At 42.7% G+C, this 21295-nt stretch overlaps 1 protein-coding gene across 1 annotated transcript in view; it reads right to left on the bottom strand.

Annotated features, from left to right (window-relative positions):
• The window catches only part of GPSM1 (G protein signaling modulator 1), an 82781-nt gene that overhangs the window by 26441 nt on the left and 35045 nt on the right, over positions 1–21295 (bottom strand). Inside the window, exons 10-11 of the mRNA XM_070758881.1 lie at positions 7199–7269; positions 3701–3868 (exon numbers count right to left, since the gene is read on the bottom strand). Of these exons, the coding sequence (XP_070614982.1) occupies positions 3701–3868; positions 7199–7269 (239 nt within the window). The remainder of the gene's footprint in view (positions 1–3700; positions 3869–7198; positions 7270–21295) is intronic.

Raw genomic sequence — 21295 nt, 5'->3', positions numbered from 1 at the left:
TCATTAGCAGATTCCACCGGGGGGCAAAACAGGCCTGCAGCATGTGGATGTCTCCCCCAAATCCACAGTCCTTGTGGCAGGGGCTGGGCTAGAGCTAACCACAACAATCTATACTGTACTTTCTGCGTGCTAAAAATCCAAAGCCTCAGAAAAGGTGAATTTGGTGATTGGGGCAACTTTGCATTTTTGATTGCAGAATTTGCAATCTCTTTCCAGTGGCATAATCTGTTCACATAGTTTTCTGTACCGCTATTCGGGGCCCATTTGTATTTATTATTATATGTTCCTTTATTCAGCTTCTGCTCGTTTTTTGAGGCTTTCTAATCCTGTGCTGAAAAACGCCTTTCACTCAAAGACAAAGATAGAACTCGTCTGTTGAGATCTACACACCGCTTCTTAAAGGCTCACGTGACTTTTAGCACTGTGTTAATTCCCCCATACAAGTTTTAATTAGTGCAAACAGGTTTTAGCCCACTTGCAAGAAAAATACTGCAGCAACTCTATTTCTAAATAAAGATCTAAAAAAAAGAAGAAGCTCTTTACTGAAAATACTTTTGAAATGCAAGGATCCAATTTGAAAACACTTCCTGCTTTATTGGGGGCTCTGAAACCTGGAAAGACAGACTTTTGGACTTTCTGAATTATAAAGTGCCCTGTCGCTGTTCCCATTGAAGGAAAAAGAGGCTGAGACTTTGGATTTATGTGTGCACATATACATCTATATATCATCTTTATCTATATTTATATCATCTCTATCACCTATATCTCTATCACCAGGTGGCACGCGGAGGCATATCGGAGGGCAATTGAGGCATGTGCGTGCTAGGCAACTGATTTTTGGCCTTGAGGAAGGCAATTCCACCCTCTGGAGGATTAAAAGAAGCTTCTCTGAAGCCCCAGAATGCAAAAAAATCACCTAACTGGCAAACCAGAAGTTTGGAAAAACAGACTTCCGTTTTCCCTATTGTGCTGTTTTTTGTACTCTGGGGCTTCAGGAAGCTTCCCCAAAGGCTCCTGAGTGTGAAAAACAGTTCAACTAAGTCTAAAGTAGAAATTCAAACACAAACAAAGTTGGTTTATCAAAAGGAAAATATTGTCCAAACGCACTTTAATCAGCCAAAGTGCTCTCCCACAAACCACAAGCCTTGAATGCTGTGAAAAACATAAAACAAAAGCAAAGCAGATAAAAAGCACCTGTGAAGACGTCACAGCCACCCCCCTTCAAGAGTCCTCATGCTGAACTTAACTGTGAATTGTTCCACAAAGTCCTTGTAAATCCTGAAGCCGTTCACAAAAGTCTTTGTAAATCCTGAAACAAACCACACTTCTCTCACACACAAAACAGATAATCTCCCATGTCGAGAGGCAACAACGCTGGCAATTTATCAGCAGCCCCATTAGCCTAATTGCCCCAGCCACATGTGTTCTCCCTTACTTTCTATAATACCTGCGCAGTTGTTCCTTCCTTGTTATAAACCTGCGTCTGTGAGCATCTATGAATACCTTCTCTTCTGAATCTAACGATGATGATGATTCACTAATGGGGTAATTAACTAATGGGCTGCCTGTAATTACTTCCTCATCCGATCCTGCTTCACTCCCAGAATCTTCCCCTGACACAGAAGCTTCACTGTCTGAAGCTGTTGGCGGTAAAACCGGCCTCTGATAATGTGCGGATTCTCCCACACCAACCCCCACAATCCTCGGAGCAGGTGCTGGCCCAGAGCCAACCACAACATTAAGTAACCACCAAATCATTAGTATTTCTTGGATTATTACTGATTATTACACACTGAAACTACGCCTTTGCTAAACTAGGTGTAGGTGTGGCCAGCACATGACTCATCCATCCTGTGGGCTGGGAGTTTAGACATTCTACTCTTCTTCCCAACCTGAAAAGAACTCTGTTCCAACTGCCAGTTGCCTTATATTAATACACTGTGATGCTAAGGAATTACACATTCTACATAAATATTCAAGCTTAAGTATCAATGTATCAAGCCCAATCACATAGTTTTGTAGCAAAGCACGGGTATCCAGCTTTGTTCTGAGTTCGGGTTTTGCCCTGTGTAATGTTTTGCATGTCTATGCGACGTTTCGGCGAAATCACATTCACCATCCTCAGGCTGAAGTTCCAATCTTTGTGTTGTTGTAAATGTAAATGTAAATAAATATATATATATATATATATATATATATATATATATATATATATATATATATATATATTCCCAGCTCTATTCTATTCTAAAATTCTATTCTAAATAAGCCCTAATGTGTCTTTTGAAGCAAAAATTAATAAAGTGGTACCTCGCTTCTTGACCACAATTCGTTCTGGAAGTGTGGTCGAGAACCGATTTGGTTGAGAACTGAAGCAATTTAAAATAAATTCCCCTCCTCAGTTTTCTCTCCCTTTAGCTTGCCTGCTTCTGTTCCCGTCTCTCTCTCTCTCTCTCTCTGTAGCTTGCTGGCTTCCGTCTTCAGTTCTCTTGCTCGCCCGCTTCTGTCCCTGGCTCTCTCTCTCTCTCTGTAGCTTGCCAGCTTCTGTCTTCAGGTCTCTCGAGTGTTTGAGTTCCAAATATTTGTTCGTATTTCAGGGCAAAAGTTTCTTGAATATCCTGGTCGAATACCGATTTGTTCAAATTGAGAAGCGTTCGAAAACCGAGGTACCACTGTATAAGACTCAGTGTCAGGTCGAAGCCATCGTTGACATGGAGACTTTGGCCTGCCACACTTTATACTTTAGAATATATTCTTGCTTTGGGAACCTGGGAGGGACTGTTGTATTAGGGTTGTAGAGATGTAACCATAACAAATTCCTTCTAGATCCTCAAGGTCATCCTTAGTTCAGTACCTGCCCGGAAGCTGATGGGAGTAGCAGACACATTGGCAGAAGACGACTGGTCAATGTGATGAACTTGTGGGTGTGCGAGAAATGGAATGAACTTCAAACTGGGTGGAGGAACCCTCGTAGCTTTAGATTCAGGTTTCTCACAGATATTCCAACAGGGCTCTGCTAATAAATTGGAACTCTAAGGAATGCAATGCCTCGGATTCCAATTTAATTCTGTTGGTTATGACCTATAAAGCCCTTCATGGCATCGGACCAGAATATCTTCGAGACCGCCTTCTGCCGCACGAATCCCAGCAACTGATTAGGTCCCACAGAGTCGGCCTTCTCCGGGTCCCGTCAACTAAACAATGTCGGTTGGCGGGCCCCAGGGGAAGAGCCTTCTCTGTGGCGGCCCTGGCTCTCTGGAACCAGCTCCCCCCAGAGATTAGAACTGCCCCTACCCTCCTTGCCTTTTGTAAACTCCTCAAAACCCACCTTTGTCGTCAGGCATGGGGGAATTGAGATATCTCCCCCGGGGCCTATATAATTTATGTATGGTATGTTTGTAGGTGTGTCTGTTTAAAAATGGGGTTTTCTTAACTATTTTAAATTTTAAATTGTAAATTATTAGATTTGTCATGAATTGTTTTATTGTGTTGTGAGCTGCCCCGAGTCTATGGAAAGGGGCGGCATACAAATCTAATAAATAAATAAATCAATAAATAAAATCTGGACGCTATTTGGATCCCTGACACTAACCCGAATCTTATTTTTGGAGAAACGTGGGTATGTAGGCAATCAGAACAGCATCTGAAAATAAAGCACCGATTGTCACCAGGAAAACAGTTTGGTCACTTTCTTTCTTACCAGCTGAGATAACTGGACGTGGACATCACTGGCTTCCAGAGGAGATTCATTGTAACCCTCCAGCAATGATGGGGTTTGCCGATATTTGTGGCAGCTAGCAGAGAAAGGCAAGGACTCTTTCCCAGTTATTCCAAGCTCTCCTAAGTGAAGGGTTTCTCCATTCTGATCCTGAAAAATATTAAAAAAAGGAATTTATGGACAATTCCCTTAAAGCAGAGCTTTCTCCAGTAAGGCCTCACCAGCAGTAACATCACTTCTCTTTTACATGCTTGTGTTGTGACACTGCTTTTGCGTCAGGACTTTGCTCAGACACAGCAAAGACACATCTTTTGCTTTGCTTGCCAGCAAACAAAACAAAACAGACAATCCGATAGTTTTTGCTGGCAATTGTCACATGCTGGTTGACAGCACTGCAGTCTGCTACTCGGCCATTTCCAAGGAAACGTGGATAATGTGAAATGCAACATGTAGATAAAATCAAATCAAAACACTTGGATAACCATGAAGTGCAATTGATGTAAACCGGGGGTGAAATCCAGCAGGTTCTGACAGGTTCTGGAGAAACTTATTGGACCCAAATCAGCATGGCTTTACTGAAGGCAAATCATGTCAGACTAATCTCATGGATTTCTTTGACTATGTCACAAAGGTGTTGGATGAAGGTGGTGCCGTGGATATTGCCTATCTGGACTTCAGCAAAGCCTTTGCTACAGTTCCACATAAAGAGCTGATAGATAAATTAGTGAAGATTGGACTTAATCCCTGGATAGTTCAGTGGATTTCAAGCTGGCTGAAGCGTAGACATCAGAGAGTTATTGTTAATGGCGAGTATTCTGAGCAGAGACAGGTTACAAGCGGTGTGCCACAAGGGTCTGTTCTGGGTCCTATTCTTTTTAATATGTTTGTGAGTGACATAGGGGAAGGTTTGGTAGGGAAGGTTTGCCTATTTGCCGATGACTCTAAAGTGTGCAATAGGGTTGATATTCCTGGAGGGGTCTGTAATATGGTAAATGATTTAGCTTTACTAGATAAATGGTCAAAGCAATGGAAGCTGCAGTTTAATGTTTCCAAATGTAAAATAATGCACTTGGGGAAAAGGAATCCTCAATCTGAGTATTGCATTGGCAGTTCTGTGTTAGCAAAAACTTCAGAAGAGAAGGATTTAGGAGTAGTGATTTCTGACAGTCTCAAAATGGGTGAGCAGTGTGGTCGGGCAGTAGGAAAAGCAAGTAGGATGCTTGGCTGCATAGCTAGAGGTATAACAAGCAGGAAGAGGGAGATTGTGATCCCCTTATATAGAGCGCTGGTGAGACCACATTTGGAATACTGTGTTCAGTTCTGGAGACCTCACCTACAAAAAGATATTGACAAAATTGAACGGGTCCAAAGACGGGCTACAAGAATGGTGGAAGGTCTTAAGCATAAAACGTATCAGGAAAGACTTAATGAACTCAATCTGTATAGTCTGGAGGACAGAAGGGAAAGGGGGGACATGATCGAAACATTTAAATATGTTAAAGGGTTAAATAATGTTCAGGAGGGAAGTGTTTTTAATAGGAAAGTGAACACAAGAACAAGGGGACACAATCTGAAGTTAGTTGGGGGAAAGATCAAAAGCAACGTGAGAAAATATTATTTCACTGAAAGAGTAGTAGATCCTTGGAACAAACTTCCAGCAGACGTGGTTGGTAAATCCACAGTAACTGAATTTAAACATGCCTGGGATAAACATATATCCATTGTAAGATAAAATACAGGAAATAGTATAAGGGCAGACTAGATATACCATGAGGTCTTTTTCTGCTGTCAATCTTCTATGTCTCTATGTTTCTATCGTAGCAGAAATTTTGAATAGTTTGGAGAATTCCGCCTCTGGCTGTTATCCTTCCCCTGACGTGCCCACTAAGCCACACCACGCCCAGCAAACAACACCCAGAGAACTGGAGTAAACAAAATTGGATTTCACCACCAATGTAAATACAAGATTACACGATTACTAGAATTGAAAGGGACCTTGTACCAATCCCTGCTCAAGCAGGAGTTCCTACACCATCAGTTCTGCCAGGCTCTCTGGTAGGAGCCTCCCAAAAATTCGAGGGTACAAATTTCAGACACACACACGTTTGAAAATTCAAAACAATGTTCTTTATCACAAAATTCAAAAGAAAACAAAGCACTCTTTTTGTATTGCAAAGAGCACTCTTCCCAAAACAACTGGGTAGTCTGTACAATTTCCCTTAAGCAGTCATTAAGTACTTAGCTAGCAGCTGTGAAGAAACTTCACACCCCTTCTTCTTCCAACGAAGTGAGACACACACACACGTTGCTCTGCTTTGGTTTCAAAGGCGTGAAAAAGCAACACCAGATTCCTGACAAACTCCGATCAGATATTCTTCCACAACGGCCAAACCCACATGCTGCTATTTATAGCAGCAGACCTAATTACTGGAGTCCCACCCAAACACAGGTGGCCTCCCTTATTTCCTGCAGTATGTTCTTACTTGGTCTCTTCTATGCATAATTCTGCGCTTGCGTGGGTCTAAAATGTCATCATCTGAATCAGTGGCAGATAAGGGAGATTGACTGCCTGGGCTGTGTGCCAAGCCCTCCTCTGCCAAGTCACTCCCACCTTCTTCTTCGTCCAAGGAAACTAAATTCTGAACTGATTCTGTCGGCAATAACACAGGCCTGTGACATGTTGCATTTCCCCCTGCATCCACCTCCTCATTCCCTGGGGCAGGAGCTGGGCCAGAGCCAACCACAACACCACCCTAGACAAATGGTACTCCAATCTCCTCTTGAAAGTCTCAAGTGTTGGAGCTCTAACAACCTCTTCAGTTCCACCGGTTGATTGCTCTCACTGTCAGAAAGTTCCTCCTTATTTCTAGGTTGAATCTCTCTTTGGTCAGATGCCATACATTGTTCCTTACATTGTCTGGCCTTCTGGTGCTTTGGAAAACAATCTGACCCCCCTCCTCTCTATGGCCTCTTCTTGATGCTAGGGTATGCAGAGTTGCCAGAAGGCACGAGTGGCTAAGCAAGAGGAGGTCTCTGCGTGAATAGATCTGTAGAACAATTGGCCACGTTCTTAGGCTATTTAAGGCTTAGCCATGTGACGCTTCAGTACAGAAGTCAATTTTCGTTATGTTCCAGATGTCCGCTCGGATTTCTCTCTTTTGATATTATGATTTCAATAATGGATTACAAACTGGCGAGTTGGACTCATTATCTCCGGGCTTCCTGCCAAGTCAGAGTGAATCTGTGAATGTGATCTGTGTGATCAAAGGAAATATCTGTGTGTTTTGGTTTCTGGCCATTTGTGGGAACTCTAATTAACAGCTGGCACCAAAAAGACTTATTTCTTGCTTTTTGCTGGATTTCTAAATCCAAACCTGGGACAGAATAAACTGGTTGTTACCATATGTGATGCCCACCTCTGATTGTATTAGAACAACAAGAAGAATAGTCTTTCCACAACCAACTTTGCTTGTTATTTACCTTCTCAGAAGGGAACCTCAGGAGTTCAAGGTTGTTCATGCTATTTGTTTGGGCCCACTTTGGTCTGGCTCCTGGAAGAGAAAAGGACAACCATTGGTGAGAATTTCAAGACAAACAAAACTGCAAACCAGGGATGTAGGCAGCCTTCGACTTACAACCACAATTAAATCCCAACATTTCTGTCGCTAAGTCAGACATTTGTGAAGTGAATATCGCCCCATCTTATGACCTTTCTTGCCACCGCAGTTAAGAGAATCACTGTGTGGAGACAGGATGGAGGTTTTCTCTGGCTGGCATATCATGGAGTTGGCTAAAATCCTGTGATAAGGCACCAGGTAAATTACTGGCATTCCACAAATACCACCTTTCCCAAAAACCAGATTTCCTCCTTGATCAAACCTGGAGAGAAGAGATACCCCAAAAACTGCACGTAGGCCATGAAACAACACAATTGATCATTCACTGACCACGAGGCAAACATGAGGCAACCCATGCTTTAAACTAGCCAATAAGATTGTGTATTCTCTAATATCCAATGAGGTGTAATTTGAGGACTAATGGATGACAATAAAAAGGGGTGCAAGGTTTTGTCCAGGACAAGATGTGCCTTCCCCAACAACATGCATTCTTGCCTCCTGTGTCTTTGATTGACATCACACTGCAGTTGTGAAATGAGTAAGACGATTGTCAAGTGAATCTGGCTTTCTCATTGAAGCTTGAAAATGGTGATCGCGTGACCTTGGGACACAGCAACAGCAACAAGTACGAGTTATTGCCAAGTGTCTGAATTTTGATCACGTGACTACGGGGACGCTCAGTAGTGGGTTGCTACTAGTGCGGTAGGGGGCTGTGCACTGGTAGTGGCTGCCAGATTGCGCAATTTGCATACCAGTCCTATGGGCGTTGCCATCTTTTTCCTTCAATTTTTTGGATTTTTTGCTTCATACACATGCGCAGAAGCAAAATCTTGGGAGGGGAACACGCACGCACAGGATTTTGCTTCCATGCATGTATAAAAGCAAAAAATTGCCGAAATATCATGGGCGTGCGCGTCCCCTCACAAGATTTCAGTGCAGTTTTGCTTCCAGCGCATGTACAGAAGCAAAAACATGTGGGGTGCGCACGCACAAGACAACCGAAGTTGCATGTGCACCGCACTGGTAGCAGCCAATAATAGCAATTCACCCATAGCTTTATTTTCACATATTATACATCCATTCAAAAAGACTGGGCCAATCTATTCATAAACAAAGAGACTCCAAATAAGCAGCAGAATTATACTAGCCAAAGCTGACAAGATTAGCTCAGAGAAACACCTAGGACAGTGATGGCGAAACTATGGCATGGGAGCCAAACACTGAAAATGATATTGCAAAGAAGCGATCGAGCCGACGGCTCCCTTATTCCAGAACAATCGCAAATAAAAATACAGTGGTACCTCATGATACGAACTTAATTGGTTCCAGGAGGAGGTTCGTAAGGTGAAAAGTTCGTAAGACGAAACAATGTTTCCCTTAGGAATCAATGTAAAAGCAAATAATGCGTGCAAATCCTTCAGGAAAATCCCAAACTTTAGAAGGGAGGCGAACAGAGGGCAGGGAGGAGCAGCTAAAGGGGGCGGGTGGAAGAAGCAAGGCTAGGCTAAAGGGTGAGTGGGAAGGAAGAAAGGCAAGGGGGGTGCCCCTCCCTTTTCTTTCTTCAAAAGACACTCTTTCAGTGCCTCTGCAAGCACGCTGTTCTCTGCAAAGTCTTTCCCCCTCCAAGCCGCCCCTCCCTTTTCTTTCTTCAAAAGACACTCTTTCACTGCCTCTGCAAGCACGCTGTTCTCTGCAAAGTCTTTCCCCCTCCAAGCCGCCCCTCCCTTTTCTTTCTTCAAAAAAGGTGGAAAAAAGAAACCCCTTCATCCCAGCAGCAGTGGCTTGGGTTCGTAAGGTGAAAATAGTTCGGAAGAAGAAGCAAAAAAATCTTAAACACCGGGTTCGTATCTTGAAAAGTTCGTTAGAAGAGGCGTTCGTAAGATGAGGTACCACTGTATATCGTACCTGTTGTCTTAAAAATCGATCATGTAAATAAACAACAAATTTCAGGATTATTATTATTATTATTCTACAGGCAGATGACTGCAATGCCCTGTAGACAGGAAGAAAAGTCCATTTGGCTTGGAGATAAATAGAAACAAAACAGGAGGATATGTAAATGCTGCCTGTGCTGGAAAGTTTTTAGGAAATATTTATAGAATGTGATTGCTAGGAATTAAGCTTTTACAATATCCAGAGACAATTATTGCTCTCTTGCCATGGGACTATGCAGAACTGCAACATTAGGAGGTAAAACCTTAATCTGCATGTTATGCTTCTCACAGATCATCATTGCAAATCACACTCAACAACAGTTTTGTGAATGCAATGGGTCATTATCACCACTGTGCCACCTATTCCTGCTGACTCCTCCTTTTGGAAATAGTCCTGGACTTACACCCACAATTGAGTCCAAGATTTCTGTGGCTAAGCAAGACGGTTGTTAAGTGAGTTTTGCCCCAGCTTTTCTCGCCATATTTGTTAAGGGAATTCTCGCAGCGTCTTGAATTAGTGACACGGTTGTTAAGTGAATCCGGCTGCTCTATAGACTTTAACAAGAAGATCACAAAAGGGGATCACCTGACTCTGAGACACGGCCATTGTCATAACTGTGAATCATCTGTCAAGCAATCAAAGGTATATCACGTGGCCATGGGGGATGCTATAATGGTCCTAAGTGGGGAAAATGGTCCTGTCACTTTTTTCAGTGCCCTTGTTAGAAACATGTAAAATTAGAAGATTGACGGCAGAAAAAGACCTCCTGGTCCATCTAGTCTGCCCTTGTACTATTTCCTGTATTTTATCTTAGGATGGATCTATGTTTATCCCAGGCATGTTTAAATTCAATTACTGTGGATTTACCAACCACGTCTGCTGGGAGTTTGTTCCAAGCATCTACTACTCTTTCAGTCAAATAATATTTTCTCACGTTGCTTCTAACCTTTCCCCCAACTAACCTCAGATTGTGCCCCCTTGTTCTTGGGTTCACTTTCCTATTAAAAACACTTCTCTTCTGAACCTTATTTAACCCTTTAACATATTTAAATGTTTCGATCATGTCCCCAGATTGAGTCCATTTTAGTTTTATAGGTTTTTTTGTTTAGTGACAATAGGCACTAAACAAACTGTGGTAAGAACTACATGTATGTCAGAGGTAGGTTACTCATGGTTCGGACCGGTTTGGCTGAACCAGTAGTGACCTGCTGGTGATGTCACAATGACACCACGGAAACGATTTAGTAGGTGGCAGTCTGTGGATGCCATCTTTTTTTTTTCAAAAAAAATTGGAATTCATTTTTTGATGCTTCTTTCAGGGGGATTTTTTAATTATTTATTTATTTTTCTTCTGAGCATGGCAGAAGCAGAGTTTCCGGCACTTTGCATCAGGTTGTCATCTTATTTTCGGGGTGTGTTCTTTAGGTTTTGTTTTATTTTTTGACACTGCGCATGGGTGCCCACATGGCGCGAGAGGAAGCGAACTGGCAGCAAGGTGCATTAGAATACGCCCTGATGTATGTATGTATGAATAAATAAGAAGGAAGGAAGGAAGGAAGGAAAGAAAGAATAAGAATAAGAATAAATAAATAATAAGAAAAGAGGGAATAAATAAATAATGAATAATAAATAATTAAGAATGAATAAATAAATAAGAAAAAATGAATAAATAAATAACAAACAAATAAGAAACAAGAAAAAGAACAAAAGAAAGAGAAAGAAAGAATGAATAAGTAAGTTAAATCAATAGTTACATCTCTTGATAAGTGTCTATGAAGAGTTTCCGTCATCCAGAGTTCGACACCATAGTTGTGTCAAAGGGTTTCTTTTCTTTTTTCTTTTTTTTCTTTTTCAAAAAACAACTGTACTGATGTTTTTTTTGGGGGGAGGGGTTCCAGGGAAGAAGAAAAGAGGTTTCACTTCCCATCCAGGAAGCTTCATCAGTTCTACTGATGGTGGAGAGAGACGGCGGTAGGGAAAGCAAGTAGGATGCTTGGCTGCATAGCTAGAGGTATAACAAGCAGGAAGAGGGAGATTGTGATCCCCTTATATAGAGCACTGGTGAGACCACATTTGGAATACTGTGTTCAGTTCTGGAGACCTCACCTACAAAAAGATATTGACAAAATTGAACGGGTCCAAAGACGGGCTACAAGAATGGTGGAAGGTCTTAAGCATAAAACGTATCAGGAAAGACTTAATGAACTCAATATGTATAGTCTGGAGGACAGAAAGAAAAGGGGGGACATGATCGAAACATTTAAATATGTCAAAGGGTTAAATAAGGTTCAGGAGGGAAGTGTTTTTAATAGGAAAGTGAACACAAGAACAAGGGGACACAATCTGAAGTTAGTTGGGGGAAAGATCAAGAGCAACATGAGAAAATATTATTTTACTGAAAGAGTAGTAGATCCTTGGAACAAACTTCCAGCAGACGTGGTAGATAAATTCACAGTAACTGAATTTAAACATGCCTGGGATAAACATATATCCATTGTAAGATAAAATACAGGAAATAGTATAAGGGCAGACTAGATGGACCATGAGGTCTTTTTCTGCCGTCAGATTTCTATGTTTCTATGTTTCTTCTTCCTCTTCTCCTCCTTCTTCTTCTTCCTCAGAAAGAATCAACCCAGTTGCCTTTTCAGGGGTGGGGAGGAAACCATCTTTGAGACAACTCTTGATAAAGGTACAAGAAATGAAACCTTCTCGTGTAATAAAGCAGGACTGGTAGTTTCTGCTGCTGAATGGTGACAAGATGCTTTGTGATTCCCTTCTGGAAGAAAAAGCCACCTCAATATAAAATACCTGTGCTGGGACTAGCAAGCCAAAGGGATTTATTTATTATTTTGCCAGCATACCAACGGACTGTCTGAGGTATGAAGGAGGCTGGCTGGGACCTCATACCATACAAACTTCCACTGGTGCTAAGAAACTCCCCGTTATTGCCATGTTTACCAACTGGCCCTGCAAACAAGTAAAAAATGAGGAGGGTAGAATCCTGGGGGGAATTTCTAAATGCTTCCTTTATCTTTTAAGGTTTGTCAAACTGTCTAACCTAGGGCGTTCTGTGCCAGAAGAGGCAGACAGTGGAACGATTCATCCCTATTTTTAGAAATGTCAAATGCCGTTTGAGTGCGTTTGCAGCCTTTTCAAACCCCAATCCTGCAAGGTATATATTCGAACAACCTATTTTGTTCATGATTAATAAATTCACCAAAGAAAGAAAAAAAGATCATATCTGGAGAAAAACTATAAAAAAAATATGTATTAGCCCATTACATAAACAGTGGTTCCTCTACCTAAGAATGCCTCTGCTTACGAAATTTTCTAGATAAGAACCGAGTGTTCAAGATTTTTTTGCCTCTTCTTAAGAACCATTTTCCACTCACAAACCCGAGCCTCCAAAACTGTAACAGGAAAAGGTGGAGAGAAGCCTCTGTGGGGGCCTCTCTAGGAATATCCTGGGAGGAAACAGAGCTGGAAAAGGCAGGGAGAAGCCTCCGTGGGGCCTCTCTAGGAATCTCCTGGGAGGAAATAGAGCCAGGAAAGGCAGGGAGAAGCTTCTGTGGTGCCTCTCTAGGAATCTCCTGGGAGGAAATAGAGCTGGAAAAGGCAGGGAGAAGCCTCCAAGGGGCCTCTCTAGGAATCTCCTGGGAGGAAACAGGGCCTGCACCCTCCCTGTGGTTTCCCCAATCGCACGCATTATTTGCTTTTACATTGATTCCTATGGGAAAAATTGCTTCTTCTTACAAACTTTTCTACTTAAGAACCTGGTCATGGTACGAATTAAGTTCATAAGTAGAGGTACCACTGTACTGTGGCCAACGGATCTCAATTTTCAAGAACAACCTCCCACTATGCCTGAAAAGTTTTCGATCCGTGTGTGCTACCTGCTCTAATGTACACCACGTGGACACTAACCTCACAATTGATACAAAAACTGCGAGAGCCATGGAAAGAGAGATGCTCGGCATCACAAGACAAGATAGAAAGACACGCACAAGAATTAGAGAACAAATGAAAGAATATGATGCTAACAGATTAACAGGGGGCTATTGTGGTCCGCTTGCGCCTTGCACAATTAGTCATGGGCCCAGAAGATGTAGAGACAATGGAGATGCAGTATAGGCATCCTATGTTCCTGGCACCCAAGACTGACAGTGATCAGACACTGATGAATGACCAGGGCCTTCTGCACCTCCTGAGATGAGTGACTCAGGAGAAGAGGAGGAGCCTCTTCTTGATGCTAGGGTTCGCAGGGCATCTAGGAGGCATGAGTGGTTACTCAGAAGGTGGTTTACTCATGAGAAGCACTGCTGACTAATGGGCCACACCCTCAGGGTATTTAAGACGGTGTAACACACTGCTTTTGTGCAGAGAACAACATGGTTCATTCTAGCATCTAGTTTTTCCAGTTCTTGTTCCTTTGGCTTGTGATTTAAAGAGACACATTCTTGGCTTTCCGAAGAGCTCCAGGCTTCCAGTTAACTTCTGAACGTCTCTGAACGTACATATTCCATTCCAAATTAAATTCTAAATTCTAAATAATTCTAAATTCTAAATAATTCTAAATTCTAAATAATTCTAAATTCTAAATAATTCTAAATTCTAAATAATTCTAAATTCTAAATAATTCTAAATAATTCTAAATAATTCTAAATTCTGAATTCTGAATTCTAAATAATTCTGAATTCTGAATTCTGAATTCTGAATTCTAAATTCTAAATTCTAAATTCTAAATTCTAAATTCTAAATTCTAAATTCTAAATTCTAAATTCTAAATTCTAAATTCTAAATTCTAAATTCTAAATTCTAAATTCTAAATTCTAAATTCTAAATTCTAAATTCTAAATTCTAAATTCTAAATTCTAAATTCTAAATTCTAAATTCTAAATTCTAAATTCTAAATTCTAAATTCTAAATTCTAAATTCTAAATTCTAAATTCTAAATTCTAAATTCTAAATTCTAAATTCTAAATTCTAAATTCTAAATTCTAAATTCTAAATTCTAAATTCTAAATTCACTTCTCATTCTCATTCTATTTCATTCTACTATTTTCTCTCCCGGCCTTCTTAGGTGTCCCTCCCCCTCCGCCTTTTCATTCCCTTCCATCTCACCTTTCATTTCCCCCCCACCCCCTCCTGCCAAAGTGGACATTGAAACTTCCAACTTGAAAGCAGTAGAAACGCAGATCGTCTGATCTTTTTTTACTTCACCCAAGAAAGTTTTCCAAGACACCTTATCCGCCAAATAGTCTTGCTTTCCAAGTAAAAGTGAAGAATGAAGACATCTCTCCCTTGGTATCTGTTCTGTCTGGGTTCCCCCAGACGTCAACACCAACTAAAAAGAGTAGCCAGACACGCTGGTAAAAAGCAAAGTCATTTTATATCTTTGAAAACAAACACAGATAACAAAAACTGTTCTTACAAACTGGAATGCTATGAAGCTTCACAGAAGAGTCACGACGGCCAGACAATACAACAGGCTTCTTGCTGGCACACACACCACTGTAGATAATAAAACCCACGCCTCCCCCAAGTTTTCAGCCTTCGAGGCCACAAGCCAGAATCAGAGACGCCAAAGATCGAAGCAAGGTCACAGGACTCCCAAAAGATAACTCTCCACAATACAGGAAGGGCGGGCCTGCCTTTTCAACCTTTCTGAGGAGAACCACACCCAAACCCAGCTGTTGCCTATTAGGGATGAAAATACCTGGCTAATTGTCCCCTTCTTTGTGCTGCCCTTCTCTGCCTCATATCTATGATGGCTTGTGCGTTCTCATCTAATGACTCCAGGCTACTCGCTGGGGAGAGCTCCCCCCCGGGGGTCTCAGGCTGTTCTCCCTCCTCCTCGTCCTGACATTCCTCTTCCCCGTCTGCCTGGTCCTCCTCCTCCTCCTGTTCCTCGTCCTCCCCCTCTGAGCATGGAGCCGGCAGAGTTCCAGCCGTTCCATGAGGAGCCTCAGACTGAATCACAATAGTATCTGGGCCAGGTTAGGGGGGAAACGTAAATTTCCAAGTGAAAACATTTTGATAGAGGGTAAAAGTCCCAGATTTCTTTCCACAAACTTTCAGGGACCCCCTCCCCCCCTCCCCAAACACACACCAGCATTCCTACTGATGGAGGAAAAAAGAGAGGGGAAAAGAAATGCTTTTATTATTCGTCATTCATTGAAATTCCCTCTGAGTAGGAAGCATAGATGGGACCCTTAGAAAAGATCCACGCCATTCATTCCTGACACAAAGGCTCCCCGCTTGCCAGCTGCCTCCACTTTTCTCCCCCCCCCCAATTAATTCCAATTCAGGAATGCAACTTCTCCCAAAAAGCAATAAAGACCCCTCTCCCCACTCCAAAAAAATATAATGTTGACCTTCAGCTGCACAACATGCAGGCGTAGGATTGGCTGTGTTAACAGTGCACAATAGACAAGGATTGTGTAAATTGTAGTTGTGCCAATGCAAATGGCTGCCTTTGCCACAAAGGGGTGATCCCGAGCATCATTTTGAAACTGTAGTATAGGATAAGATAGTTTTGACAGAGCAAAGGGGGTAGCTGCATTGGGGCTTGTTAACCCAATCCGAAGGAAGGGAGGAAGGGAGGAAGGGAGGAAGGGAGGGAGGGAGGGAGGGAGGGAGGGAGGGAGGGAGGGAGGGAGGGAGGGAGGGAGGAAGGAAGGAAGGAAGGAAGGAAGGAAGGAAGGAAGGAAGGAAAGACAGGGAGGGTGGGGGCAATTCTAATCTCAGGGAGGAGTTGATTCCAGAGGGCCGGGGCCGCCACAGAGAAGGCTCTTTCCCTGGGGCCCGCCAAACGACATTGTTTAGTCGATGGGACCCGGAGAAGGCCAACTCTGTGGGACCTTATCGGTTGCTGGGATTCGTGCGGTAGCAGGCGGTTCCGGAGGTAGTCTGGTCCAAAGCCAAAATGCCCCACCCATGTTCTGCACACTTTTGAACTTCTTTCCTCCAGAGTCTTGACATAAATGAAAGATTAAACACAGAGATGCAGGCGACAAACCCCAGCCGGTTCTAAGCTAAGCAGCAATTAGATCGGACAGCCTCTTGGAGAAGCTAAACAACCGTAATTAAAAGCAGCTGAGATGCGCCTTTCAGCAGCGAGGAGGTCTTGCTGTCAGAAGAAACCCACAGCTAAGTTCTTTGCCGAAACTGGTTGTCTCCCAGTCAACGGCCTCCCCCGAAGATTGGCACCTAGAAGGTCAGGCCAAGAGAAGAGGGCTGAAAGTGGCTGCTACAGCAGACGCAGAGTTGAGAAAGTGAGAAAAAATATCTTCTGCAAGCTGCCACCCCAAAATACACATTGCTCATTTCAGTTCATTGCAGCATAAAAGATACTGAGACTACAGAGTGTTGTGGTTAGCTCTGGCCCAGCTCCTGCCCCAAGGACTGTGGATGTGGGGGAGACATCCACATGCTGCAGGCCTGTTTTGCCCCCCGGTGGAATCTGCTGATGAAGGCTCCTCTGACCAAGAAGACATGAGTGACAGGGAGGAGGAGAGTGTGGCAGACAGCTCAGAAGGAGATCAATTATCTAGCTCCTCCTTGGATTCGGAACAAGAGTTAATGATACAGCCACGCATGCGGAGAGCAACAACAACTGAGAGATTATTATCAAAGAAAATGAGGCCACCTGTGGTTGGGTGGGGCTGTGGTAATTAGTGAGGCTGCTATAAAAAGCAGCCTCTGGGTTTGGCCATTGTGGAGGATTATCTGATCTTTGTGTTTCCTGACTGCTTTACTGACTTTGACTTTTTGTGTGCTGATTTTTCCCCGCTTTGAAACTAAAGCAGAGCAAAGTGTGTGTCACTTTGTGAAAGAAGAAGGAGTGTGAATTGCCTCACAGCTGCAAGCTAAGTGTCACAGAACTGATAAGGGACTTGTACAAATTACCAGTTTGTTTGGAGACGAATGCTCTTGGCTATACCAAAAGAGGGCTTGGTTTAAGTGAATTTTCATTAGAAAGAACATTGTTTTGAATTTTCAAACGTGTGTGTGTCTGAAATTTGTACCTGTGAATTTTTGGGAGGAGTCTACCAGAGAGCCCGACAGAACACAGAGGAGAGCAACCAAGATGATTTGGGGACCGGAGGCTAAAACATACAATGAATGATTACAGGAACTGGGCATGGTTAGTCTATGGAAGAGAAGGACCAGGGAAGACAAGATAGCAATATTTGAGGGGCTGCCTCAGAGAGGAGGGGATCAAGCTATTTTCCAAGGCACCCAAAGGCCAGACAAGGAATAAGGGATGGAAACTGACCAAGGAGAGATTCAACTTGGAAATAAACAGAAATTTTCTGACAGAGCAATCAACCAAAGGAACAGAAGTTGCCTTCGGACCCCTGAATTCTTTTTACTTGGAATAATGAAGAAACAGCATCCCCCCAAAATACATATATTTAACAATACACATCATAACGGCCGCGAGAATAACATATGCCCAATACTGGAAGAACAACTCAATCCCACCAGAAAATGTACTTATGGACAAAGTTTACAGGCGTGCTGAGATGGACAGGCTGACCATACAGTTTAAAGGACTAAATAATTCAGAATACCACTAAATAATGGAACAGATGGTACAACTGGACTCAAAAAAAGCCCAAAAAGGAAAGGACTGTAAAACAATGTGAAATGAAGGACAAAAATATGGAATTTTGAAAATATAAGATGTAATGTATATTATTAAGTGGATAGTGTTCTGTCGGCCTCTTTGGTAGAATCCTCCCAAAAATTCACAGGTACAAATTTCAGACACACACACGTTTGAAAATACAAACAATGTTCTTTATAATGAAAATTCACTTAAACCAAGCCCTCTTTTGGTATAGCAAAGAGCACTCGTCTCCAAACAAACTAGTAATTTGTACAAGTCCCTTATCAGTTCTGTGATACTTAGCTTGCAGCTGGGAGGCAATTCACAGTCCTTCTTCTTTCACAAAGTGAAACACACTTTGCTCTGGTTTAGTTTCAAAGCGGGGGAAAATCAGTACACAAATGTCAAAGTCAGCAAAGCAGGCACGAAACACAACGATCAGATAATCCTCCACAATGGCCAAACCCACAGGCTGCTATTTATAGCAGCCTCACTAATTACTACAGCCCCACCCAACCACAGGTGGCCTCATATTCTTTGATAATAATCTCTCAGTTGTTGTTGCCTATGCATCGCTCTCCGCATGCGTGGCTGTATCATTAACTCTTGTTCCGAATCCAAGGAGGAGCTAGATAATTGATCTCCTTCTGAGCTGTCTGCCCCACTCTCCTCCTCCCTGTCACTCATGTCTTCTTGGTTAGAGGAGCCTTCATCACAGATTCAACTGGGGGCAAAACAGGCCTGCAGCATGTGGATGTCTCCTCCACATCCACAGTCCTTGGGGCAGGAGCTGGGCCAGAGCTAACCACAACAGATAGAATGTAAGAAAACAGGTGCAGATCTCTGTTAAAATATTGTGATGTTCTAAAAATGAAAAAAAAAATGAAGTTCCCTTTGGAAGTTGTGGGAGCTTTCAAGAAGAGACTGGACGGCCACCTGTCAGAAATGGTTTAGGCAGTGAAGGGCTACCAAACTTTTTACTACCACACTGTGGGCGTGGCTTCTGCAGGATGCCCTGCATTTTCTTTCAACTTTCAGTGCAAATTGGGTGCTCTGGGGTGGAACTCCATTTTTGCTGCCCCACTGCGACCCGTCCCCCCGTCGGGGCAACAGCCCATCCCTGGGTGTAGGGCAGTAGTGGCGAACATTTTTTGGCTCGGGTATTGAAAGTGCATGAGCACACACGATCTCCTGCTTTCTAGCCTGGTGTCTTAACCACTAGGACAGTGGTTCTCAACCTTTCTAATGCCGCGACCCCTTAATACAGTTCCTCGTGTTGTGGTGACCCCCAACCACAAGTCCAGCACCAGTTCTCCCAATGGAGCTTTAAGCTGATTGACAGGAAGGTCAGAGGGACATGCCCACTGTAATTGTCTGATTGGTTGGATTGTAAAAATATGTTCCAAGGCCGCCCGAATAGAAGCTTTAGTTCTTAACATCATGGGAATTTTTTCTTTCGACCCCCAAAGGAGTCCTGACCCCCAGGTTGAGAACAACTGCACTAGACTAAACTGGCTCCCCAAACTGTGTGTGTGTGTGTGTGTTTGTGTGTACTGAATGGCCTCCAGATCACCTTTCAACCAGCCTAGGATTTGCTGTTGCAAACCTCCTGGGTGCTGAATTACAATGGTGTGCAGGAGGAACGAAACACCCTTGTGGGTTGAATCAAAAGGTGTCTAGGCAGGAGAAAAGGGTCCCCTCACCCACTCCCTCACCCTCTTATTTGGGGTGCTGCAAAATTTTGCCAGCTTTGAACTTAAGAGACAGGTTACAAGCGGTGTGCCACAAGGGTGTGTGTAGAGGGCAATTAAAGTTCAAATGTCCAAGGCAGCATTAAAAATCAGCCATTTTTTAAAGCTGGAAAATCTTATAGAGGATGCATTTTAGATCGCTAGGTACAGTCACGGCACTTGGAAAGAATCACAAACTGATAGAGTTGCAAGGGGGAACCAAAGGATCATGTTTGATCATGGAGGTTCAGAACCCAGTATCAATTAATAATCTGCTTTTATTCTGTTGTATAGGAAGTCCTCGACTTACAGCCACAGCTGAGCCCCAAAATTTCTTTTGTTAAGCGAGACAGTTGTTAAATGAGTTTGCTATCCCTTGCTACAGTTACGAAATAAATAAGTACGGTTGTTAAGTTTGTGTCACAAGGGTCTGTTCTGGGTCCTATTCTTTTTAATATGTTTGTGAGTGACATGGGGAAGGTTTGGTAGGGAAGGTTTGCCAATTTGCCGATGACTCTAAAGTGTGCAATAGGGTTGATATTCCTGGAGGGGTCTGTAATATGGTAAATGATTTAGCTTTACTAGATAAATGGTCAAAGCAATGGAAACTGCAGTTTAATGTTTCCAAATGTAAAATAATGCACTTGGGGAAAAGGAATCCTCAATCTAAGTATTGCATTGGCAGTTCTTTGTTAGCAAAAACTTCAGAAGAGAAGGATTTAGGGGTAGTGATTTCTGACAGTCTTAAAATGGGTGAGCAGTGTGGTCGGGCAGTAGGAAAAGCAAGTAGCATGCTTGGCTGCATAGCTAGAGGTATAACAAGCAGGAAGAGGGAGATTGTGATCCCCTTATATAGAGCGCTGGTGAGACCACATTTGGAATACTGTGTTCAGTTCTGGAGACCTCACCTACAAAAAGATATTGACAAAATTGAACGGGTCCAAATACGGGCTAACAAGAGTGGTGGAAAGTCTTAAGCATAAAACGTATCAGGAAAGACTTCATGAACTCAATCTGTATAGTCTGGAGGACAGAAGGAAAAGGGGGGACATGATCGAAACATTTAAATATGTTAAAGGGTTAAATAAGGTTCAGGAGGGAAGTGTTTTTAATAGGAAAGTGAACACAAGAACAAGGGGACACAATCTGAAGTTAGTTGGGGGAAAGATCAAAGGCAACATGAGAAAATATTATTTTACTGAAAGAGGACTAGATCCTTGGAAGAAATTGGTTGGTAAATGCACAGTAACTGAATTTAAACATGCCTGGGATAAACATATATCCATTGTAAGATAAAATACAGGAAGTGGTATAAGGGCAGACTAGATGGACCATGAGGTCTTTTTCTGCCGTCAGTCTTCTATGTTTCTATGTTAAACAAAGCTGCAGGATGCATCCATTTTTTTTTATATCAAACTTCAAATTGTCAAGAGAAAGGGAAAGGGCCAAAGGATACTTACGGTCAGTTTCCTCCCCCATCGAGAGCTGGGCAGCGAGAGAAATGGTGACGGTTGATATGGTTTTAATCGAAAGCAAAAAGATAAAAAAGCTAGAGAAGGAAAGGATATTCACGGTCCGATGCTCTCCATGACACACAGTTTGCTGGCTTCGGTAACCTTGGAGTGTGCAAACAAGCCAGATAAAGGCTTACTTAGAGTCCGTTCGGGACCAGCCTGTTAAG

The sequence above is a fragment of the Erythrolamprus reginae genome, chromosome 8, assembly GCF_031021105.1.
Source record: "Erythrolamprus reginae isolate rEryReg1 chromosome 8, rEryReg1.hap1, whole genome shotgun sequence".
NCBI lineage: Eukaryota > Metazoa > Chordata > Lepidosauria > Squamata > Dipsadidae > Erythrolamprus > Erythrolamprus reginae.
Note: the sequence above shows the minus strand (reverse complement) of the source record. Positions and strands in the feature narration are given on the sequence as shown.